General features: G+C 38.1%; 1 protein-coding gene across 5 annotated transcripts; it reads left to right on the plus strand.

Moving 5' to 3' along the window:
- The first annotated feature begins 2692 nt into the window (after positions 1-2692).
- MTF2 (metal response element binding transcription factor 2) lies at positions 2693-20217 on the plus strand. Of its 5 annotated transcripts, none has more exons than XM_032217444.1 (17): positions 2693-2970; positions 3986-4018; positions 5371-5473; positions 6843-7041; positions 7133-7214; positions 7714-7809; positions 8437-8537; positions 8635-8783; positions 9468-9563; positions 10067-10135; positions 10981-11104; positions 12160-12227; positions 12537-12707; positions 15693-15801; positions 15954-16012; positions 17338-17442; positions 18532-20217. In XM_032217444.1, the coding sequence occupies exons 3-17, from the start codon at positions 5442-5444 to the stop codon at positions 18884-18886; spliced, it is 1815 nt and encodes a 604-aa protein (XP_032073335.1). In that variant the 5' UTR covers positions 2693-2970; positions 3986-4018; positions 5371-5441; the 3' UTR covers positions 18887-20217. The 5 variants fall into 5 exon arrangements, with proteins under 5 accessions (XP_032073335.1, XP_032073337.1, XP_032073334.1 ...); XM_032217446.1 differs by having other exon boundaries at positions 5407-5473; XM_032217443.1 differs by lacking the exon at positions 5371-5473.
- The last annotated feature ends 1443 nt before the right edge of the window (positions 20218-21660 follow it).

The raw sequence follows: 21660 nt of genomic DNA on the forward strand, positions 1-21660 counted from the left end.
TAGAAGGTTTTAGCAGAATTAAGCGTCACAATAACATTTCACCCCTCTCTGGCCAAGAATCTACTTCAAAGGAACAGTCTGTGTGCCTTTCGTCTTCTTCTTATCACTCTATATATAAACAAGCTGTGAGTCCTTGAAGTGCCCAGCCAGGATAATCAGTGAAAAAAGTGTTTTGTTTCCAATACACAAGCTTCCAAGTAGCAGCGTTATAATGTTAGAATGTTACCACTTGTTTGTTTCTTTTTTGTATCTATTTGTATTTCAAGTTAAAAAAAAAAAAAGGTCTGAATCTTAAATGAGTTAGCAAAAACACCCATAGTAATGAAAGAGGAAAGTTTTAGTCCATATATTACGGAGAATAGTAAAAAAAAAATAGAAGAAAACTTAATCCGTTCTAAAAGGCTTGCATAAATTCCATCCGTAAAGATAGCATTTAAAAAGTAAGATAACCCACTGTTCAAAACCAGTCCAAATTTAATTCCGCTGCTTATTTTTTCTATTCTCCAATTTAAATTAGTTTTAAGGTTTTTTGTAGGCAGTCACTTTTAAAACAGTAAAAATTCCTCACCAGCTGAAAATACGTTCTCTTTCCGTATCTGTCCGTTTTGGAACCGCCCCGACCTCATCAGCCATTTGGCTGGATTTTTTGTCACCAGCTTTAAGAGCTTCTCTTGGATCAATCAGAGACTTTGCAATGTCTCTGTGATCAGCAAGATGCATTCTTCCTGTTCACCATCTCTACGGGATGGTTTAGGTCTGTTTAGACCACCCAGAGACAAAAGTGTCGACTGCGATCTCAGAGCATTGAGATCGCACGCCGTGTCGTCATGACTTCGGCTCCTCCCGATACTAACATATTATCTTGAAGCCTGAAAAACATTCTTGCATTTTTTTTTTGACAGAGAACTAGCCCACGAATAGTCAGATCAGACAAAAAAATGATATTGAACTGGCATTGCTTTTCCATTGTAAATTTGATGCTCTGGAATTTTTCTGATTACCACACTCCACGAACTTGACTTTTTTTTTGTTCTTTTTTCTATAATAGTGCGCAATATTTATCACCAGAGAGATGCCTGCAAAAGGTGGGGATAGGATTTTTCTTCCATTGACAAAAAAAAAATCTATTGAAAACAAATAAAACAAGGGCCCAAGATGAAAAAGGATACTGCTGCTGAAAAGCATGAATGTCTTTGAAGATTAGCATAGGAGTGGCTTGTTGAATTTTATACATATTCTACTCTGTTTTCTTTTCTCTTCTTCCCCTTCTACCTTCCTTTCTCACCTATTCTCCTTGCTCTACCTCCATCTTGTTTTCTTTTTTCCGATGAAAAATGTGTATTTGGACTCGAGTGGTCTTTACACATAACACATCATAGTTATTTATTCCATTTCTATCCCAAGGCACTTCAAGAGTGATTCTTGAATAACTGGTATGCACAGATGTGGGACCATTTTAAATTAGAAATTATTAATTCATCATATATGCAGTTTTATCCTGACTTAACCTTTCGTGGAGTGTGGTTTCTTGCACGTATATACACATACAAGAACAAAGAAGTGCTCACATTTTTGCCGAGAAGACAAGCCCCTAGAATTAATTCCAGGTTGGGTTGACAAGGATTGAAAAAAGCAACGCAGTGTATATTTTTTACCTATCTTCCACTTCATCTTCTTTTGGGGAGAATGACTTATGTTCCGTTTTTTTTTTCTTCCTTTATTTGAGATAGATAAACAGTATCCGTAAAAACTGCATGAATCCCTGTGGGTGATGAAGACAATCTTGTTTACCAGTGTCTGGTTTACCACACGTTACCCCTGCAATGCATGCACACATTCCCAGAAATTTTATACATAAACACCAGCAGCCGGGTAATAATTTATGAAGCTTTACAAAAAGGTTAGCAAACTGTACAGTTCTCCAGAACTTATCAGATGCCTGTTTTATTTTGTTTTGTTTGCATGGTCTCTCTTGGTAGAGTCACCTCAAAACTTTCTGTGAGGAATTTTGTGAATTCTTTCTCTTCAGGAACCAACCCTTTGTTACTTTATTATGTTTCCAGGAGGGCTTTTCTGTGAAAGATTTCTTCTCCCCCACCATCCCCAATATGATTTCCGTCCTTGTTGTTTTGGATCCCACAGGAGTTACAGGAACTCTAGAAATGCGAGTAGTACAATCGTTTGAAGAACAAAATAACACACAACAAAGAAAAAACCGCTACCACACATTCGAGAGCCAGGCGGGCGTGCAAAAAAAAAGGAACCTTGGTCGTTCAAGTGACTTTTACGCTCTTTAAAATTGTGAGAGACGCTAAATCGAGCTGCGTGTGTGTGTGCGTGTGTGTTTTGTTTTTAAATTTCAAATATTTCCCCTTTTCGCTTTCAACGTTATGCCCGTCCCCCCCCGCCCCGCTTGCGCCCTGAGGCAAATGAGGAGAGGAACGCCTCTTGGAAAAAAAGTAGTCCTTCTTTGAAAAAAAATAGTCCTTCTTTGTTCACCGACTTATCGAGATGGCGGAGGAGACGATATCCTTCCGCGGGCGGGCTGGTCTCTTCACTGCCGCGGAGGGAGAGAAAGAAGAGGAACGGGGCGCTGATTCGACGCGGCCGGCCGGCTGTGAGGGGATTGGGAGGGGAGGGGGGGGAGGAGGAGGCGGGGCTGCCGCCGCCTCCGACGTCGCCCAAGCGGCTCCTTTGTGTTTCCCACAATGCACCAGCTTCTCCTCCGCGGGAAAGCAAAATGGCGAAGGGTTGTTGTGGAGCCGGGCTGCCCGTGAGGGCTTGAGCCCCCCCCCGCCTCCCCTTGTTGGCTTCCCTTCCCCCTCCTCCCCTTCCCCTCACGGGTTTGCCCTTTCGGAGGGCGGCGAGAAAGCCCGGCCGAGAAGCGGCTTCTCGGGCTAATCAGAGCGCACAGAGCGCCATTGATTTCCCTGCATGAAGCGAGTGGCCCAACTGGAGAGACCGAATGAGGTGAGCCGAGAGGAAGGTGTCCAAAAGGAAGGAATCGCAGGGTCGGGATGTGTGTGGGAGGAGGAGGAGGAGGAGAAGGGAAACCGGCTCTTCTTGCCGTTTCCCGGTTATTATTTTTTTCCCCCTCCCCGATCCCGCCATCTATTGATTTTGAAAGGAAAAAACGTTGCGAGACATTTCCGCTCCCCCCTGGTCGGTTTGACGTTGCGGGAAAAGGGGACCGAGAGGGAACGCGACGTTTCGGCCCCCGCGGGCCGAGTTTTCTATGAGGGAGATGTGGGTTGGGTGGGTGTGGGCATCAATTGCGCTGCAACATGAACCGTAGCTGGGGTGGCTATATATATATAAAAAATCTAATATATATATATATATATATATATATATATATATATATATATATATATATATATATTTATATATATATATATATATATGCAACATGAACCGTAGCTGGGGTGGATATATATATATATATATATATATATATATATATATATATATATGTGTGTGTGTGTGTGTGTGTGTGTGTGTGTGTATATGTGTGTGTGTGTATATGTGTATATGTATATATGTATATATGTATATATGTATATATATATATTAGATTTTTTACAACCCCTGGTAAGCCCCAATTATGGGAGGAAGCTAACTGCTTCCATCATCTGTCCTTTGGCTCGTCACAAGAGTCCATCACGACAGAAACCCAATATTTTTACTGTTGCCTTTGTTATATTTGTGTTTTTTTATTTGTGCTTATTTATTTATTTATCAGCACAAATAAAAACACACACACACATATATATGTATATATGTATATACACACACATAAATAACATAATATATAAATAAATATATGGGGGGGCGTCTGGGTGAACTAGGCGAGCCAAACAAAGGCGAAGAATCTTCGTCAGGGATCATATTTTTATTTTTATTTTATTGGAGGAAGTTCTGCATTGCCATAATTTCGGTCTTGCAAATGGGACTGGAAATCACCTTTTTCCGTTTTTGTTTCCAGGGCCGATAAAAAGAGGTCGTTCCAAAAGAAGGGGTTGGTAAATTTGTTGCTATACTAAATATGCCACAGTATGCTAGTCCTCATTATTTTGATGTGTGATTGATTAGCCGATAATTACCTTATTAATTAATTATTTACCTAATAATAAATGGGACCTAGGGTTGCTAGTCCTCATTATTTTGATGTGTGATTGATTAACCGATAATTACCTTATTAATTATTTGCCTAATAATAAATGGGACCTAGGGTTAAAAAGGTTTTGCAGCACTGTTGTTGCCCCCCCCAGACAGCATTTTATTTTATTTTATTTTAGTTCAGACAGCTTCTCTTTACCCCCCCTCCCCCTTCCTCCTGCTTTATGTTGTACAACTGCTATATGTACCCCTTTGTGCGTGTTTTCAGAGTTTGTTTAACATAATTAATGAATATTAGCTTTTTAAGTTGACAGTATATTGAACCCATAAAGTGGGATTACACATCATTTTAAATCATATATTTTTTTTAAAAAAAAATTGACCAAAATTAAAACGAATCAAGCGTTAGCACAGTTTCTGCCTTTGTAAGTGATCTGGTTAAATGTGTGTTTTGGGGAAAGGGTCTATGAGTCAAAAGGAGAAAAGAAAGGTTTGGATTAATGAAAAGGCAGCTTTGATCTTGTACAGTGGGGGAGGGGGTAAACAACCTGAGGCTACCTGCAGCCTCTGAGGCTTTTATTACAGTCCCTACCACCCTCTTGAACTGTTTCTTTTTTAAAAAAAAATTAGAATTTTTAATTACATGGGGAACAACCAGGTTAACTATATTTTTAAAATGTTAAATTGAATATTTTGATTTCATCCTGGCCACCTGTGCTTTGTACTATAGTCCTCAGCACTTCACACACATAAAATCAAATATGGCTTTTGATACAAACCCCCCCCCCCCCCAAGCTGCATTTCTCTAATGTAATGAGTTGTATATTTTCAATTTGCTTATGCACTATCCTTTCAAATTGCATCTGAATAGTAGTGTACTGTTAATGTTAACATTAACTACAACCATATATTAGGAACCCTAAATCTGTGATAGTCAGCTTACTATATATATATAGAGCTGATAAAAGGTACAAAAAAGACATAACAGCCTCTCCCCAGAGCAATTGCTCTGTGATAAAAGAGTATAATATTTGATGATTCTTAGCTTAAAAATGTTTAGGGAGAGCATTATATATTGGCAGGATGTGTGTGTTGTGCTTATTATTCCATTTCCTATTTTTTCTTGTTTCCTGGCAAAGCTGTTTATATCTTTTAACAGCATTGTTGCTGTTAAAAGAGCTTGTTACCTTTGCTCTTGCTCCTTTCAGTATTTGTGGAGTGTTAGCCAAGTGACATCATTTTTCATATTAGGAAATTGGAGTTCTCACCATTCACAACTATTCCTAGGCAGTCAAAATAGGTCTTGAAATTCCAGTCAAGAAATGTGGATAGAAAGAACTGGAATTCCACAAATGTAAGTAAAAAAATTACAGTAAGCTTGACCAGAATTTTAATCAATTGTTTAATTGGGACTGAGCTTATGGGGGAATGGAAGAAGTGGGAAAGAGAAATTTGACTAAATAATTGAGACATACTGGTGATATGTTAAAAGTGAATGAAATAATGTATGGCAGCCAGGTGTAATTCTGTCATTGCTAACTACCACACTTAATAAAGAAATTGCTTCTGCTCCTGTATAGCCTTGCCTAACTGTCATCTGATTGTTTCACCTATTCTCTCTCTCTCTCCCTCTCTCTCTCTCTCTCTCTCCCCCTCCCTCCCTCTCCCCCTCCCCTCCCTGTGTGTGTGTGTTTGCTTGCTTATTAAGATGTATGCAGCTTCTGTTACATTGAATATGTTCTTGCAGGAAACAAGTTCCAAAAACTAACTTAATGTGTTGTGCAACCCCCCTCCTGAAAAAATACAGTTATAACTTATAGTTCAGTGTTCAAATCCAGGCAATTAAATTAACTTAGTTAATCGGGATTTAGCATTTTGTGCCAACATTGTCTATCCCTGTTAATATATCTAAAGATATACAAGGTATTATTTCTCTCAGTTTTATAGCCTGTTTCTATTTTCTGTCCAATTGTATATGAAATATTCTGTGGAAGTTTAAAGTAAATATTTCCTATTTTGCAAAAAGAATAGAACACTGAATTTGGCAATAACACTTTTGTTTGAATTCTTGCTTTCTGACCCTTCATCCTCAGCAAAATTAAAAAGAATCAGGGCTGTTTATTTCTCTTCATATCTTTGCAAATGCTTTAGTTATGATGTATTGTTTCAGTGTTTATACAAGGGTTCAATGAACCAAGAGAACACTATGTTTGCATAGTGATAGAAGTGATTATATGCTGAATACTGTATTGTATGTAAAAATATGAAAACCACATACTAGTAACCAGTTGCTGCTAAATAATTTTACAAAATGTATGTTACATAGACAGGCTTTTGATAATAGCCAAAAGTATTTTTCCTTTTAATGCAGTAAGATTGCCATGTGTAGGCTTTAATACAGTTTGAAATGTACTGAGACAGTATCTGAGAAAACCAAGATGTAAGCACTTCTTTAGCAAATTAGATGAACAATATAGAAATAATAAGCACTCAAGTCATAGATTTAATTGTTAGTCTTTAAGACTATGGCATATTTCTTTAATGTATATTGTATTACAATAAATTTCCAGTTTAAAAAATTACATATGGCTTCATCTTCTTATCTCAGATATGTCTGGAGATTAAATATAAGTCTCACTCTCAGTTAAATTTGTTGTGGTTTAAACGTTAGCTTTTAATGTTTTAGAAGTTGCCAATGTTCATTATGCATGTCTGTATTTTAGAGACTCTACGGGGGTGGGTAATTCAGTGGTCCACAAGCGGTCTCCTTTGCACCAAAACCAAAAACCACCAATATCCTTGACCAAACTCTCCTCACGGGATGGACAAAAATCGAAAAAGCCAGTGTGCAAATTTGAAGAAGGTCAAGATGTCCTAGCCAGATGGTCAGATGGCTTGTTTTATCTTGGAACTATCAAAAAGGTAATCCATTTTTAATTAACCTCCTAGCTTACAACATTTTATGGCAAAATTGCAGATTGCTATTATGGCTGCAAATTTATTTGTATTTCAGATAAACAAACTTAAGCAGAGCTGCTTCGTTATATTTGAAGACAGTTCCAAGTCCTGGGTTCTCTGGAAGGACATACAAACAGGCAAGAACTTTATATCATCATGATGATGATTTGATCCTTTAGTAATTAATGTAAAATGGATTTACTATACTACATTCCTTCCAGTTGAGATTCAGAGTGCAGCAGACATGAGGAAAGGTTTAACCATTTTTCAGCTGTCACTTACCTATAGTGGTGAGTGGTAAAGAGGAAGGGGAGCTAGAAATGTAATTGATCTAAGTAGAGATGAAAATTATAAGGGGAGCAACGTGCTGAATGCAAAATATGTGTGGCCCATATATAACCCAAAGACAGATGAGTTGCTGGATTTATAGAATGCATAGGTCTCTTATAACTCTTGATCTCAAATACACCAGTCAAAACACAACTGAATTCACACTGTTCTAAGTCATGGTTCACAGACCAGAGTGGCTGGGTTCACATATTATGCAAAACAAAACCTAAATCACATGTCAGGACTTAGCAATCAGTGTTCAAAATGTAAAACGTAGTATGAAGCCATGCCTTTTTGTTGTTTTAGGAGCTACTGAAACGGGGGAAATGGTCTGTACAATATGTCAAGAGGAATATTCAGAAGCACCCAATGAAATGGTTATATGTGATAAGTGTGGTCAAGGTAATTTTAAAAAATAAGTTTAGACATCTTAAAAATGTATTAGTGTATATGATGAGCAGAGGTAGTCCTCAACTTACAACTGGAATTGAGCCCGTAATTACGATCATAAGTTGTGGCAGTCGTTAAGCAGGTCACCAGTACGTGATTTTGTCCAATTTTGCAACCTCCTTCCCAGTAGTTAAGCAAATACACTGATTGTTAAGCAAACCCAGCGTACCCAGTGGGTGTTTTATGCCATAATCTGGAAGGTAAACACTGTCATAAATCGTCATGTGCTGCAAACAGCCATAAATGTGGATCAGTTGCCAAGTGTCCAAAATACAATCACGGCCATAGGGAGTGTCCATTGGAACTTCGAAACTGGATTGTAAGTACCTCTGGGCAGGTCTGTGTAACTTCATATGGTTGGTAAGCAATTGGCTATAAGTCAAGGACTACCTGTAAACCTAAGTGCATAGGCATTTCTATTGATGTTTATTATATTTATGCAGTTCTCAATGTCTCCTATTGTGTTTTCTAGTATCTGAACATTTAATTTAAAATGTTTGGTTATGGGTTTTAATATGGGAGACAAAGATGTACATAGCTTTATATCTTCTTAAAAAGGTTTTTTCCTTTTTAATTCAGGTTATCATCAACTGTGTCATACACCAAATATCGGTTCTAATGTGATAGATTCGGACGATAAATGGCTCTGCCGGCAGTGTGTCTTTGCAACAACAACAAAAGTAAGTTGATTACTTTAAAAAGTAATTGCAGTTGAAAATTGATTTTTTGTATGGTATTGGATACTAACATTTTCTGGTTTAATGCATTTTATTTTAGAGAGGCGGCGCTCTTAAGAAAGGACCAAATGCTAAAGCACTGCAGGTCATGAAGCAAACATTGCCTTACAATGTAGCTGACCTTGAATGGGATGCAGGCCATAAAACAAATGCCCAACAGTGTTATTGCTACTGTGGAGGTCCTGGAGAGTAAGGAGTTGACATGCTTATGAAAATATATGTTCAGTTTCTCTTTCTATGTTCTCTTATTTGACTATGTGTAAGGCCAAGTGCTGTGTTTCATAAATATGCCATAAAACAGCTTTATTGAGCATAGTACTAGGCTCTCAGAATATTTTCTATTCTTGAGTTTTTGATGTTTGTATGGGGGAAAAAAGTTAAACTATAAACTTGGATCAAGTTTCAGTGAATAAATGTGGAAGTTGGTTGGTTTAAGACATAGTGCTAAAACATGTCAGTGTTTGATTTTGGTTTAGCTTGTTGTATAAACTCTGCCTTTGTGTTATGTTGAATAAAGATGAAGTCTGCAAAAGGCAGAAGTATCAATGAATGCATAGTGACCAGTTAAATCTTCAGGAGCAACTCTCATATAACTACTACTGGTGTAGCTTTCATTTTATTTTACTTAAAGCAGCCACTTTAAGAAATGCTAACTGAGCATAACATGAAATAGGAGGGCACTCCATTTTTTCCGAGAACTTTTATTTTTATATGATATAGTCTATTTTGTGTGTGTGTGTGTGTGTGTTTGTTTGTTTGTTTATTTATTCCAAACTTCATAATCATGTAACCACATTTAATGCTTTTCTGCTAGATTTACTAGCAGGGCATTTACTGTATAGCAATCTTTGTTTTTTCTTACTGTTAATGAAGCTGGTATTTGAAGATGCTACAGTGCTGCAAATGTAAGCAGTGGTTCCATGAGGCTTGTGTGCAGTGCCTACAGAAGCCAATGCTGTATGGTGATAGGTAAGATGTTTTTCTTTGATTTTCTGTTGTGTGTTAGGTATACCCTTTGGGAAGGACTTTACTCTCCATGTTTGTAACTGTGATTCTCTGGGCAAGATCTGTTTAATTTGTACATATTTTAAATCTTTTATATTTTAAATTTTATGTCCTTTGGTATGCCTTATTTTAATTGTGATGCTTCTGACACAAACTGATATTTACATTGATGCATTGATAAATAAATATGCTACTATTTCGGTTCATTGTTAGACGTATTCAATTTATGGTCTTCCCTGAGTCAAGTTTTATCATAAGGATAAAAACATTTAAAAGATTGATAAGAACATAGACCCAGGCTTTTCACTATTTGTTTGAAAACAATATTTTATTTATCACGCGTTGTTTTACTTTAACTATGAAAACAGATTTAGTCTTAGATATCTTGTCAAATGAATTGCTGTCAGTACAATTTAAAAGCAAATATATTCACACACTGAGTATGCCTTTTAAACTTCTTTTTTAAGGTTTTATACATTCATTTGTTCAGTTTGTAGTTCTGGACCAGAATACCTCAAACGTTTACCCTTGCAGTGGTAAGTACAACTTAAATCAATCTTGGGCAAAAATATTCAGTATTTCATTGTACATCTCTGTAAAAATAATTTTGTAGTTCTATTATTTGAATGGACTTTGCACATGTAATTAGAATATGGATATATTAATTTTGTTATCTTCTTCCCTTCTGGTTTCAGTTAAGAAAGTAAAAAAACAAAATATTTAGAAAGCATGATTTTTTTTTAGTGAAATAGATCTGCTGGTTGTTGGTAGACAATACTTGTGCCTGTCATCTACAGCAGTGTTTTTCAACCACTGTGCCGCGGCACACTAGTGTGCCGTGGGAAAATTACTTTATATATAGTCAATATAGGCACAGAGTTAATTTTTTTAAACATTTTCTAATGGTGGTGTGCCTCGTGATTTTTTTCATGAAAAAAGTGTGCCTTTGCACAAAAAAGGTTGAAAAACACTGATCTACAGAATGGGACAACTTGCTTCAGCTGACTTGCCCTGGCATCTTGCCGCAAGCTCTTTCACCATGGGACAACTCGCCATGGGAGAATTCAACACAGGATAACTCGAGAGGGGCAAGTAAAATTGCAGCTCACTCCAGCCTCGAGGACTTCTAACCTGAGTAGGTTCAAATGTAAAGCAAGGCAAGGCCCATCCCTCTCTTCAAGAGAGGGATAAGTGAATTGCAGTGGGCCTTGCCTTGCTTTACATTATCCCACATTGAATTGACTTGCAGCGAGTTGGCCAGAGTGAGTCGGTTGGGGCGAGTTGGACAGGGCCAGTCAGCTGCAGTGAGTTAGACAGTTAAAAGTTCTCATATCTAAAATGTTAAAACTTGCTAATTGTTATTTAAATTTCTGAATTCTAGGGTAGACATAGCACATCTATGCCTTTACAACCTAAGTGTTATTCATAAAAAGAAATATTTTGATTCAGAACTTGAACTCATGACATACATTAATGAAAATTGGGATCGACTCCATCCCGGTGAAGTAAGTTTTTGAAATATTGGTGTTGTTTATGTGTTTCTATGCTTGAAAAGATCAAACAGTTAAACTGCGTAGATATATTTTAACAATTGTTCGATCTATGGTAAAATTGTACTAGATGTAAAGTTTGTTGACATGCTTGTGAACCTTTTTTTTGAGATTATTTCTTTTGAGTGTTTTATTTGTCTTTAAAAAATCTTAAGATTTGAAAGTTAATGTCAGATGCAAAAGATCAGGTCCACACATCAAGACCCAATTAAACATTTATTGCTACTTATACCTATGCACAGGAATCTTCTCAAATGCTAATGCTTAGCATTTGCTTGGCATTATATAAGGGCCAACAGAATTCAAGGGAGGTAACCTTAGTTTGCTTCTGGCCACATAGAGATTCTAGGCTGATCCCTCTTTTAACTGTGCCCCCAGGTTCTGCCACTCCTAGAGTTACACATAATCCACATATTTTGTTTATCTTATATATGGTAATATATAAAATGTGTTCTTGTGACTGATAGAAGTTTGAATTTCAAAGCAACTTTACAATCTCTTCACAGTTATGAGGAATCTCTCCAGAACAATTTTATGATGGCATTTTGAGGTTTCAATGGCTGCACCCTCAATCATGTGATTATATTTTGGGTGCTTGGAAACCAACCAGCATTTGTAGCCATTTGCAGCATCCAGTGGTCATTTCCTCAACAAATTCTTCTATTAAAATATTTATTTTATCGGAAACAGAATGCAGATTGCTCATATTTTACCAAGTATTTATATTTCACTATTAAAACTATACCCATAACACAAGTGATATTTAGCAATTCAGATAGATACAGAACAATTTATTCAATGCTTTGTTTGTAGAATAATGAAGATAACTAAACTTCCGTTCCCCTGCTTATTTGTTAATATCCTACAGTAGGTATTTTAGAACTTTGCCCGTTACATAAGAAATTCTAGAATGCTGCTTTATTTTATCTCTCTCTGAACTGTCAGGTATTAGTGCTTATGGATGTTAGTGCACATTTCAGTAGATTAAATCACTTCTTGATACTTTACAGCTGGCAGACACACCAAAATCTGAAAGATATGAACATGTTCTAGAGGCATTAAATGATTATAAGACCATGTAAGTCAATAAGGGTTTTATACAATTTTCTCTTTTATTTCCTTTAGTTTAATCAGATAATAGTCTAAAGTTTTTTGAAACATTATCTAAAAACGTATAGCTGCAACAGGTTGTTATTGTTTACCTAAATGTTTTAAGTCAGATTTTATTTCTGAGTATAAGTTATATGAAGATTTAGTTATCTTTTTCCCAATGTTGGCATTTGAGCAGGCTGTGAGTAATGCCATGCATTTGTTAATAAATGGAGCTGCGTGTCTGAAGAAATGAGTTTTGTCTTTCATGTTCCGCATTTAATATCTTGAAATGCAGGTTTATGTCTGGGAAGGAAATAAAGAAGAAGAAACATTTGTTTGGCTTAAGAATCCGTGTTCCTCCTTGCCCACCAAATGCTGCTTTTAAAGCTGAGAAAGAACCTGAGGGAACTTCCCATGAGTTCAAAATTAAAGGCAGAAAATCATCTAAGGCTGTGCCTGATCAGAGGTAAATAGACTAGAACTGAATAAAATGACAGCGAGAAGCTGAAAGAATTGTATGTAGATTCCCAACAAAGACTAACTGGAAATAAGCAGAGTCCTAAAGGCTGTGGAGTCAAGGGTTGCCCATGTTAGGCCAGGTTGAGCTTGTACAGTTAGAGTAGCATAAAGAACCAATTTGGTGTAGTAGTTAAAGCAGTGGTCTCTGCATACTGTACCATAAAAATGCTCGATCTAAATAGGTACTATTAAATAGTACAAAGCATATGCTATATTTATCCAGATCAAGTTGGCAAATACAAACTATATGTGATCTTAATACAGAATTGGCCAAGAGTTAATGAGTAGTTTTGTGCAGTAAATTCAAAACCTGTCTTTATGTTTGAGCAAAATGGCTTGCTAAGCTCAGGTTAAAGCTTTGACTATCAACAGCAAATGGAAGGAGTATATTGCATAGCTGGCTATCTTCTATAAACTTGTTGAAATCAATGGCCTAGAAAATAAACTTGTTGAAATCTTGAGCTAGGACAGATTAGTAGAAGAACATCAATACTCATTCATTTATTGAATTTCTATGCTGCCCAATCCCGGAGGACTCCGGGCGGCTTACAGAATGAAAAAAGAATTAAAAATAATTATTAAAACAATGGGATACAACAAGTTAAAAAGGAACACAACAGACACCCAATCAGACGGGGCTGGACCACCATCAAGGGGTCAACAGCCCCAGGCCTACCGGAAAAGGCAGGTTTTAGTGGCTTTGCGAAAGGCCATGAGAGTGGGTAGGGCCCAGATCTCCGGGGGCAGCTCATTCCATAGGGCCGGAGCGGCAAAGTAGTACTCCATACTACTTCAGTAGACAAGCACATCCCAAGGAGGATGAATGGAAGTGTTGTATTTTCTACTTTGAAGGAATGTTGTCTAATAAATTATTCTTACATTTCAAGCAGTTGTGATAAATCTAATCAGTTTTTTAAAAGAATTGCATAATCGATTCTTGCAAATATGTCCACAGGTTGCCTCTGATCAGCATCTTTTTCAGCATTTTTGTGTTACTTTTATTTGGATGATAGTACCTGAATAATAAAATAAAATAATAATAAAAGGGATGCGGTGGCTCAGTGGCTAAGACGTTGAGCTTGTTGATCAGAAAGGTCAGCAGTTGGAATCCCTAGTGCCGCGTAACGATTGAGCTCCCGTTACTTCTCCCAGCTTCCAACCTAGCAGTTCGAAAGCAGGTAAAAAATGCAAGTAGAAAAATAGGGACCACCTTTGGTGGGAAGGTAACAGTGTTCCGTGCGCCTTCAGCGTTTAGTCATGCCAGCCACATGACCATGGAGACATCTTTGGACAGCATTGGTTCTTTGGCTTCGAAACGGAAATGAGCACTGGCCCCTAGAGTCGGGAACTATTAGCACATATGTGCAAGGGGAATCTTTACCTTTACCTGAATAATATATTGACACTGAATTGATAGCTCCTTTGGATTACCTATAGGGAAAGGATTGATGCAATCCTGGTTTTACTTAATTTCTTGCCAACCTTTGATAAACATCAATTGCAGTATCTGTCTGAAACATCTCTGGAGATTCAGAATCAAGGTTACTGTGTTGCATTGATTTTCCTCCTTCCTCTGGGGATGGTTCCAGCGCGTAGCAGTGACAGGAGAAAGTTGAACTCAGATTCTTTTTCTGGACTGCCATACGGCTCTTTTTCTTCCTGTTTAACAGGAAGCTGTTGAAAAAGTTTATTTGCCAGTATCGGTTTAAGTATCATCAATGTTTACCGGATGTAGCTGTATAGCTTGACCCTGGGCTTAACGAGAGATAAGAGTTAAGGTGCTATCTCAGTGCCTAGAAGCTGTGGTCATCTTGAAGAAAGACCCTGGGTCAGTCCCAGCAAATAGAATGGATGTGAGCATGAAAAACTTCTAAACCCAGTGGTATTTCATCTTCCATTCTGAAGAGGGTTGTGATCTCCTGGGCTGAACTAGTTCATAACCTGGAGATTTCAGGCTCCCAAGTTTCTGCTCAGGGTCTTTGTAGTGTTCCATTTTGTTATGGCCATTCCTGGACCATACGTTGGTCACCTCTCAATAGAATTAGTACAACTTAATCTACCTGGGGCTGCATTGAAGACCTTCCAGAAACTACAAATGGTCCAGAATGCAGTGACACTTATACTTAAAGAGTTCTTTTGACAAGTAACATTACTACTGCATGAACTACCCACTTTGCCAGTTGGCTTCTAGTGCAATTCAAGAAGCCAGCTAGTAATTGCTTTTAAAGACTTACCGTGCTTGAAACTTAAATATCTTCGGGACTCCTTTCTCACAGCAGTTGTGGCTGTTCAATAACATTTAGTGAGGAGAGCCTCATTTGTCTTAGAAGGACTGTCATCTTCAGGGAATAGATGCCTTTTTATTACTTCGTTCCCTCTCCTTTGGAATAGCACTGCATCCAGTCTGATCAATACTGTTGGCATTTTAGGAAAGTCTTTAAGACCTGACTGTTTAGTACAATCTTTGGGGATGTGGTATGATAGATCAGTGTTTCTCAACCTTGGCAACTTGAAGATGTCCGGACTTCAACTCCCAGAATTCCCCAGCCAGCATTCGCTGGCTGGGGAATTCTGGGAGTTGAAGTCCGGACATCTTCAAGTTGCCAAGGTTGAGAAACACTGTGATAGATCATCTCTTTGCAGTTGGCAATTAGTACAATTCTGATTATTTTTCCTCTCTGAGGTGACAGATTAGAAAGTTTTGTGAAAGTTTAGCACAGAAATATAAATTGAAAGTGGTTTTCTCTTTTGATTTTAGTGGAGTGTAATTGATATCATGTTTTAATTGATATCCTGTTTTCATATTTCACTTCTTAGAGATCTACTTTTTATGAACAGTCAGCATAATTAATATAATTATAAAGGGAATTTCAGAAATGAAATTAATTATTACAGACCGATATTACTGTTTAAAACTGAAACTCTTTTCCAGGGAAGTCACTAATGGTGTAGAAAGAAAGGGGAAGAAAAAATCTGTAGGTCGTCCCCCTGGCCCATATACTAGAAAAATGATTCAAAGAATGTCTGAGCCATCTATTTTGGTAAGTGGTTTTCAGGTTTACTTATTTAATAAAATAAGTCCTACTTTATTATTTCCTTATTTAATAAAAATGAACATGTTGAACTGTCTTTTTAATGTTAACAGAGAGTTGAATATTTACAGAATCTGAAAAAATCTGTCTTATTCCTTTAGGAAAAAGAACCTGTTATAGTGCCAGAATCCCCTGTTTTGGATTCTCCTAGCACTACTGGGTATGTATGGGAAAATATTCATTCAGCTTTCTATTCAAACAAAGCAAACACTTGTCTCAGCCCCGCACCCCACCCCACACCTTGTGTATGCATGTGTGTGTGTTTATACACACACACACACACACACACACATTCTACATATGTGATGAAATGTAAGGGGTTTGCATTCCACTCTGGTAAATAATGTTTTTTTCTTATAACAAAGGAAAACTGAAGATTAAGAGAATTTGAAGAGTGATATGATGAAAAAGGCAAAAAAATAAAAAAGGGAAAGTGTTGTAATATAGTTCCTTGTGTAGGTGTGTGTCCCCCATGGCCCAGTTCATACTAGGGCTTGCAGAGTCACGCTGAACCACACAGGAGAAAACAAACTCCTAGAACGCCATAACATCCTGATAGTGCATAACATAACATTCTGATATGTGCCCTACCATTGATGTCCAGGATTTAACCATATATAGTCTGAGCAGTAGATTAGAAATTGTACTTTTACAGGCTGTTTTTAAGCACATGCTATTGCTCCTCCTGCCTTTGTCCTATCTCAATAAAAGGGGCTCTCAGACTCCAATCTGGGTCGCTCCATCCCGAGAAAGGTTGTCTCCTGTCTTTTTTCAACATTGGCCTCATGGGCGAACCACGGGAACGTTACAGGAAGGGAGATAACCAGTATACAGAAAACAGAAAAGAAATGAGTGCCCTTTTGTAAAAGTAATAATAATCTCCCATTCTGTAAATAGACATGGAGTTTTGTACTTTGGAGCAGAAACAGATGCATATGGTCTGTTCATACAGTACTGTATTTTCATTCTGCAAGCAATCCTTTATTAGCTGCCTTGTTTAATGAGTTTTCGCAGTTACAATGGTGATGGAAAAAGTTAACTTTACAACCAGTCCTCACATTTATGATCTTTGCAGGTTTGTAAGCAAAGGAAAGCTGAAATAAGATTGTAACTCCAGTTGTGGTTTCACACGAAGGCTGCTTTGCTTCACAACCATTTTGCTGGTTCCAGTTGTAATTGCTAAATGAGGATCACCTGCCTACAATTTTAACTCTTTAAAAACTTAAATAAAAGATTGGATTGTAATATCCTTCCCCCATGCCTAATAAGGGAGGAGATAATTTCAATTTAAGAACTTGCTTTCATTTCAAGGTTCTGGCAATGAGATTTTAACCTGTATTTATCTTAAAATTAGAAAAACAATTACCCTACTTCTGACCGACTAAATCTGGTTTGGTCAAAAGTTAATATTTGTCAATTTGATTAATGCTAGGTTATATGAAATTGTAATGTCTATGTCAATTTTTATTGTATGACATCATTCAGAAGATCTGATGGAACTGCACATTCATCCAATACCTCAGATGTGGAATCCACAGGTGCTGCCAGTACAAAAGAAACTACCTCAAACAGTATTTCCAAGCATTACAGGTTCAGTATTTCATATATTACAAACATCTATATGTACAGCTCAGTTGTGCTTTTTTTATTTAAAGATACTTGATATGTTGAAGAAAGTCTGTTCAATCTACCATCTTGAGCTGTTAACATAAGAGCATTTCATTTCATGTATGACTTTTAAATATTTCAATAGTTTTAAATTTCTACAATATGCTGATTTTTAATAACAGAAATTGTGTAGTGGGAGTGTACTTCTGAATGATATATCTGTGTGTTTAAATAAGTTTTAAAAAAATTGCACTCATGTGGGTCTTCATGATAAAATTGCCAATGTTTTTCAGTAGCATCTCCAAAAGAAGGAACTTTAGAGAGTGGGCTGTAGCTACCACAGCAGATTTGGTTAGCCTCCAATTTGTCAAAGAAGATTGAGACTCCCCTCTTTTTTACTTCCTTCCAAATGATCTTTTACTTCCTTCCATACTTCCTTCCAAATGATCATATAAATCATTTCCGCTGATAGATTTTACAAGCGGTTGCATTTATGAGATGCACTGAAAGAAAACCCATGTTCTTGGCAAGCTTACAAGGAATCTGCTTTTCCTTATTTTAGAAATCCTTGACAAATTTAGGAGCAAAAATCAGTTTAAAAATGGACAGGCTAAATTATTAAATTATGCATTGGTTCACTCTGGCTTCCAGTAATATGGCTGAATGTGTCATGTCTTAAATAACATTGTTTGCTGTGCAGTAGAATTATCTTAACAGAAAGCAAGAATCAAGTTAGCTCCTATCAGCTGTGGTGCAAATCTAAAACAAATGCTCCAGAAAAATTACTTGAGTATATATAGTGTTGTAAAAGATAAAACATACATAAAGTGTCCATATGAAACATAGCCCCCCACATCCTGAGAGCTAAATTGTCTCCAACAATCCATGAATGAAATGTGGCCATAAATCTCACCAGAATCGTACTGCTAGTTTAAGTTTTGTCTCCATTTGATTCAGCATTTAATTGAACTTTCCTTTACTGTATCTAACAAAGATATTAAGCGTAGAGTAGATTTTGTTGTGGTATAACATATTCTAAATTTTAAAATTAATATTGTATGTGCTTTGCAGTTTATCTGATTCTAGAAAAAGGACACGAACAGGAAGAACTTGGCCATCCACGATACCCCACTTAAGGAGAAGAGGACGTCTTCCACGGAAAGCACTCCAGATTCAGAACCCAGAAATTGTAAAAGAAGATGAAGGCAAAGATGACTATCAATATGATGAACTCAATACAGAGATTCTGAATAATTTGGCAGATCAGGAGTTGCAGCTTAATCATCTCAAGAACTCTATTACCAGTTACTTTGGTGCTGCAGGTAGGATAGCTTGTGGTGAAAAATACCGTGTTTTGGCACGTCGGGTTACACTTGACGGGAAAGTACAGTATCTTGTGGAATGGGAAGGAGCAACTGCTTCCTGACTATAGTGCTGAATATTATTTCCTGCACTGCCCTTTATCTATTTATAGGCAGAGTTTATACATTGGAGTGCAGAAGGGAGCCTAAATGGATATTTGTAAAAATTAAAAACCAAGTTAGCCTTAACACTTCTTGAACAGAACAATTTTTTATCACATAAGAGGCCTATTGACTAAAAAAATAAGGCTAGATTCTTAATGTGTTTAAAATGAGGATCTAGACTGTGTTGGGTTGGGAATCTGGGATTTCATTTGCTTTAAAATATTCACAAGTCAACAAAAGCCTTGTCTCTAGTGTACATTCCATGGATGTTTTTTGTGAGTAGGGACTATTTTCTGTAGGTAGGACAAATTTTGAAAAAGATACTTGATCTTTTCTTATCCAGAAGTTTGCAAAAGACTGTTTCTACTTTGACAACCCTAGATTTTCATACAGTGCAGTGTATATACTTCCTGCTGAGGACTGTAAAATATTAAAATCTTTCAAGCAAAGTGTATAAAATATATATTGAGCTTGTAAATTGCTCTGTGACTAGACTTTGTTGTCTTTTTAATATATTCTTTGCATGTGTATATATACACATACGTGTGCATGTGTATATATGTGTGATTGTGACCTATGCAATATAAATTATGGGATTGGGCAGCTTTTGACTATATATCCCATAATGTCTTTTATCAGGAATAGTTGCAGTATTTACACAGCAGCATTTCTTCTCAGGCTATATTGGGTGCTGTTGTTTGCCACATAGTATAGAATATGTGTCAAATGAGTGCTGGGTATTCTGGCAGTAAGTGCAGTCATTAATGTCATAATGCTTTTAGAAAATAATCCAGGCTGCAGTTCTACACATGGGAGCCCAGTGATTTTGGAGTGCCTCTCAGGTTCACATTATCCCTCTCCTGCGCAAATGCCCACTCTTTTTAAAAAATGGATATCAATTACATGAAACCTGAAACCAAGGCCTATTATAATTGCCTCTAATGAAATTAGATCTAAGTGAAGGGGGAGAGATTAAAAGTACATGCTCTACTTTTTCTTGCTAAAGATACCTGGAAACTGCAGTTACACCAGGCCAAGTTTTTGTCATTGCAGTTCTCAACTCCTTTACATTCAACTCAGAAGGAATTCTAAACATGTATAAGTATTGCACTGTACATGAAGCAGTCTGGTTGTGCATAACCTTGCAGCATCAGTTCATGTTGGCGTGGGGAACCCTAGCTGATTGAGGCGTAGACTTGAACATTTGAGCATGAGCTCTGTATAAAAAAAGAATTCTAATAATTTGTGACATGTTGATTGTAAAATCATTTACAAGTTACTAAAAAACAAAAGAACAAAAGTCAGCAGGATTCACATTAACAATCCTCTTGGGTGTGATGATAAGTATAATTGGAAGAAAAGGTTTGATGACACAGGGTTAAGTATGTTGCCATTTAAAGTAACGATACTGATTTTATTACAAAATTACCTCTTCTGTTATCAGAAATGAATCACATTTAAATGGGTAACTATTTTACGTGTAAAATAGCAAGGTTTTTTTTAAAAAAATGGGATTAAGCGGATTTAGGTGGATAAAATCGGCAACTACTAGTGGAGTAAAATCCACAGTGACTCGTTTACTTTTATCTTACCGTGTTTCTCTGAAAATACAACATGTCCTGATAATAAGGCTATGCCACATTTTTCGGGTGGGCAAAAATGTACGGCCTCGAAAATAAGCCCCCTGGACAACCCCCACCCCCCTCCAGCCAGGCAGAGCGCCACCCACCGACCTAGCGGTATCCCGAAGGCACCAAGCTGCAGGAATGTGGGGTGGGGCAAAGGCTCGTGTTGCTTGACGCCTTTGGGATACAGCTAGGTTGGTGAGCAGTGCTGTGCCCAACTGGAGAGGGGGATTGCCGGGCGGTTGCTGTCTTGCGAGCGGGCTCCCAAAGAGCCAGGCACAGCCTCAGGGTCGAACGACTGTGTTGCGCTATCGCAGCAGCACTACAGAGCAGTCATGAGGTGACCACACTCACGAGCAGCTGCCTGGCTACCCCTCTTTCCAGCCAGGCACAGCACCATTCACTGACCTAGGGGTATCGCCAAGCCGTGTGAGCACCTGTTCGCCACCCTCCAGCTCCCCCAGCTTGGCGCCTTCAGAATTCCCCTATGTCAGTGAATGGAGCTCTGCATGGCTGGAGAGGGGTTGTGCAAGCGGCCTTTCTGCTCGCTCGCGCACCTCCCAGCTTCATGATGCCCTTGCCTAACTCTCCCTGCAGAGCCAGGGAATCTCCGCTGCCGTTGCCCACCACCACCGCTGCATGGCTTTTTCTGCCAAGTCTTCCATTCCAGAAGTTGCCACTCTGGGAATATGCTCTATGGTTGTACGCTCTATCTCAGCCAGCTCACAATCATAGAGCATACTCCCAGAGTGGCTGCTGCCGAAAGACTCGGCTGCGGATCTCTGGAGTTTGGAAGCGGGAGAATAGGTTATGCTCGGAGCACTGCTGCCACGGCGGCACACTAGCCCTGCAGGGAGAGCTGGAACAGGGCATGGTGAGGTTGGGAGGGACACCAGCTGGGGACGGAACAGGCGCTCGCGCAACCTCCCTTTCCAGCTCGGCAGTGCGCCATGCACTGACCTAAGGGTATCCCGAATGCGTCAAACCATGGGAGCTGGGGGGGAGGGCAGAGCACCACGTGGCTTAGCACCTTTGGGATATCACTGGGTTCGTGAGTGGCGTTCTTCCCGGCTGGAAAGGGGGGTTGCCGGGTGGCCACTCTTGAGCGT

The sequence above is a fragment of the Thamnophis elegans genome, chromosome 5, assembly GCF_009769535.1.
Source record: "Thamnophis elegans isolate rThaEle1 chromosome 5, rThaEle1.pri, whole genome shotgun sequence".
Taxonomy (NCBI): domain Eukaryota; kingdom Metazoa; phylum Chordata; class Lepidosauria; order Squamata; family Colubridae; genus Thamnophis; species Thamnophis elegans.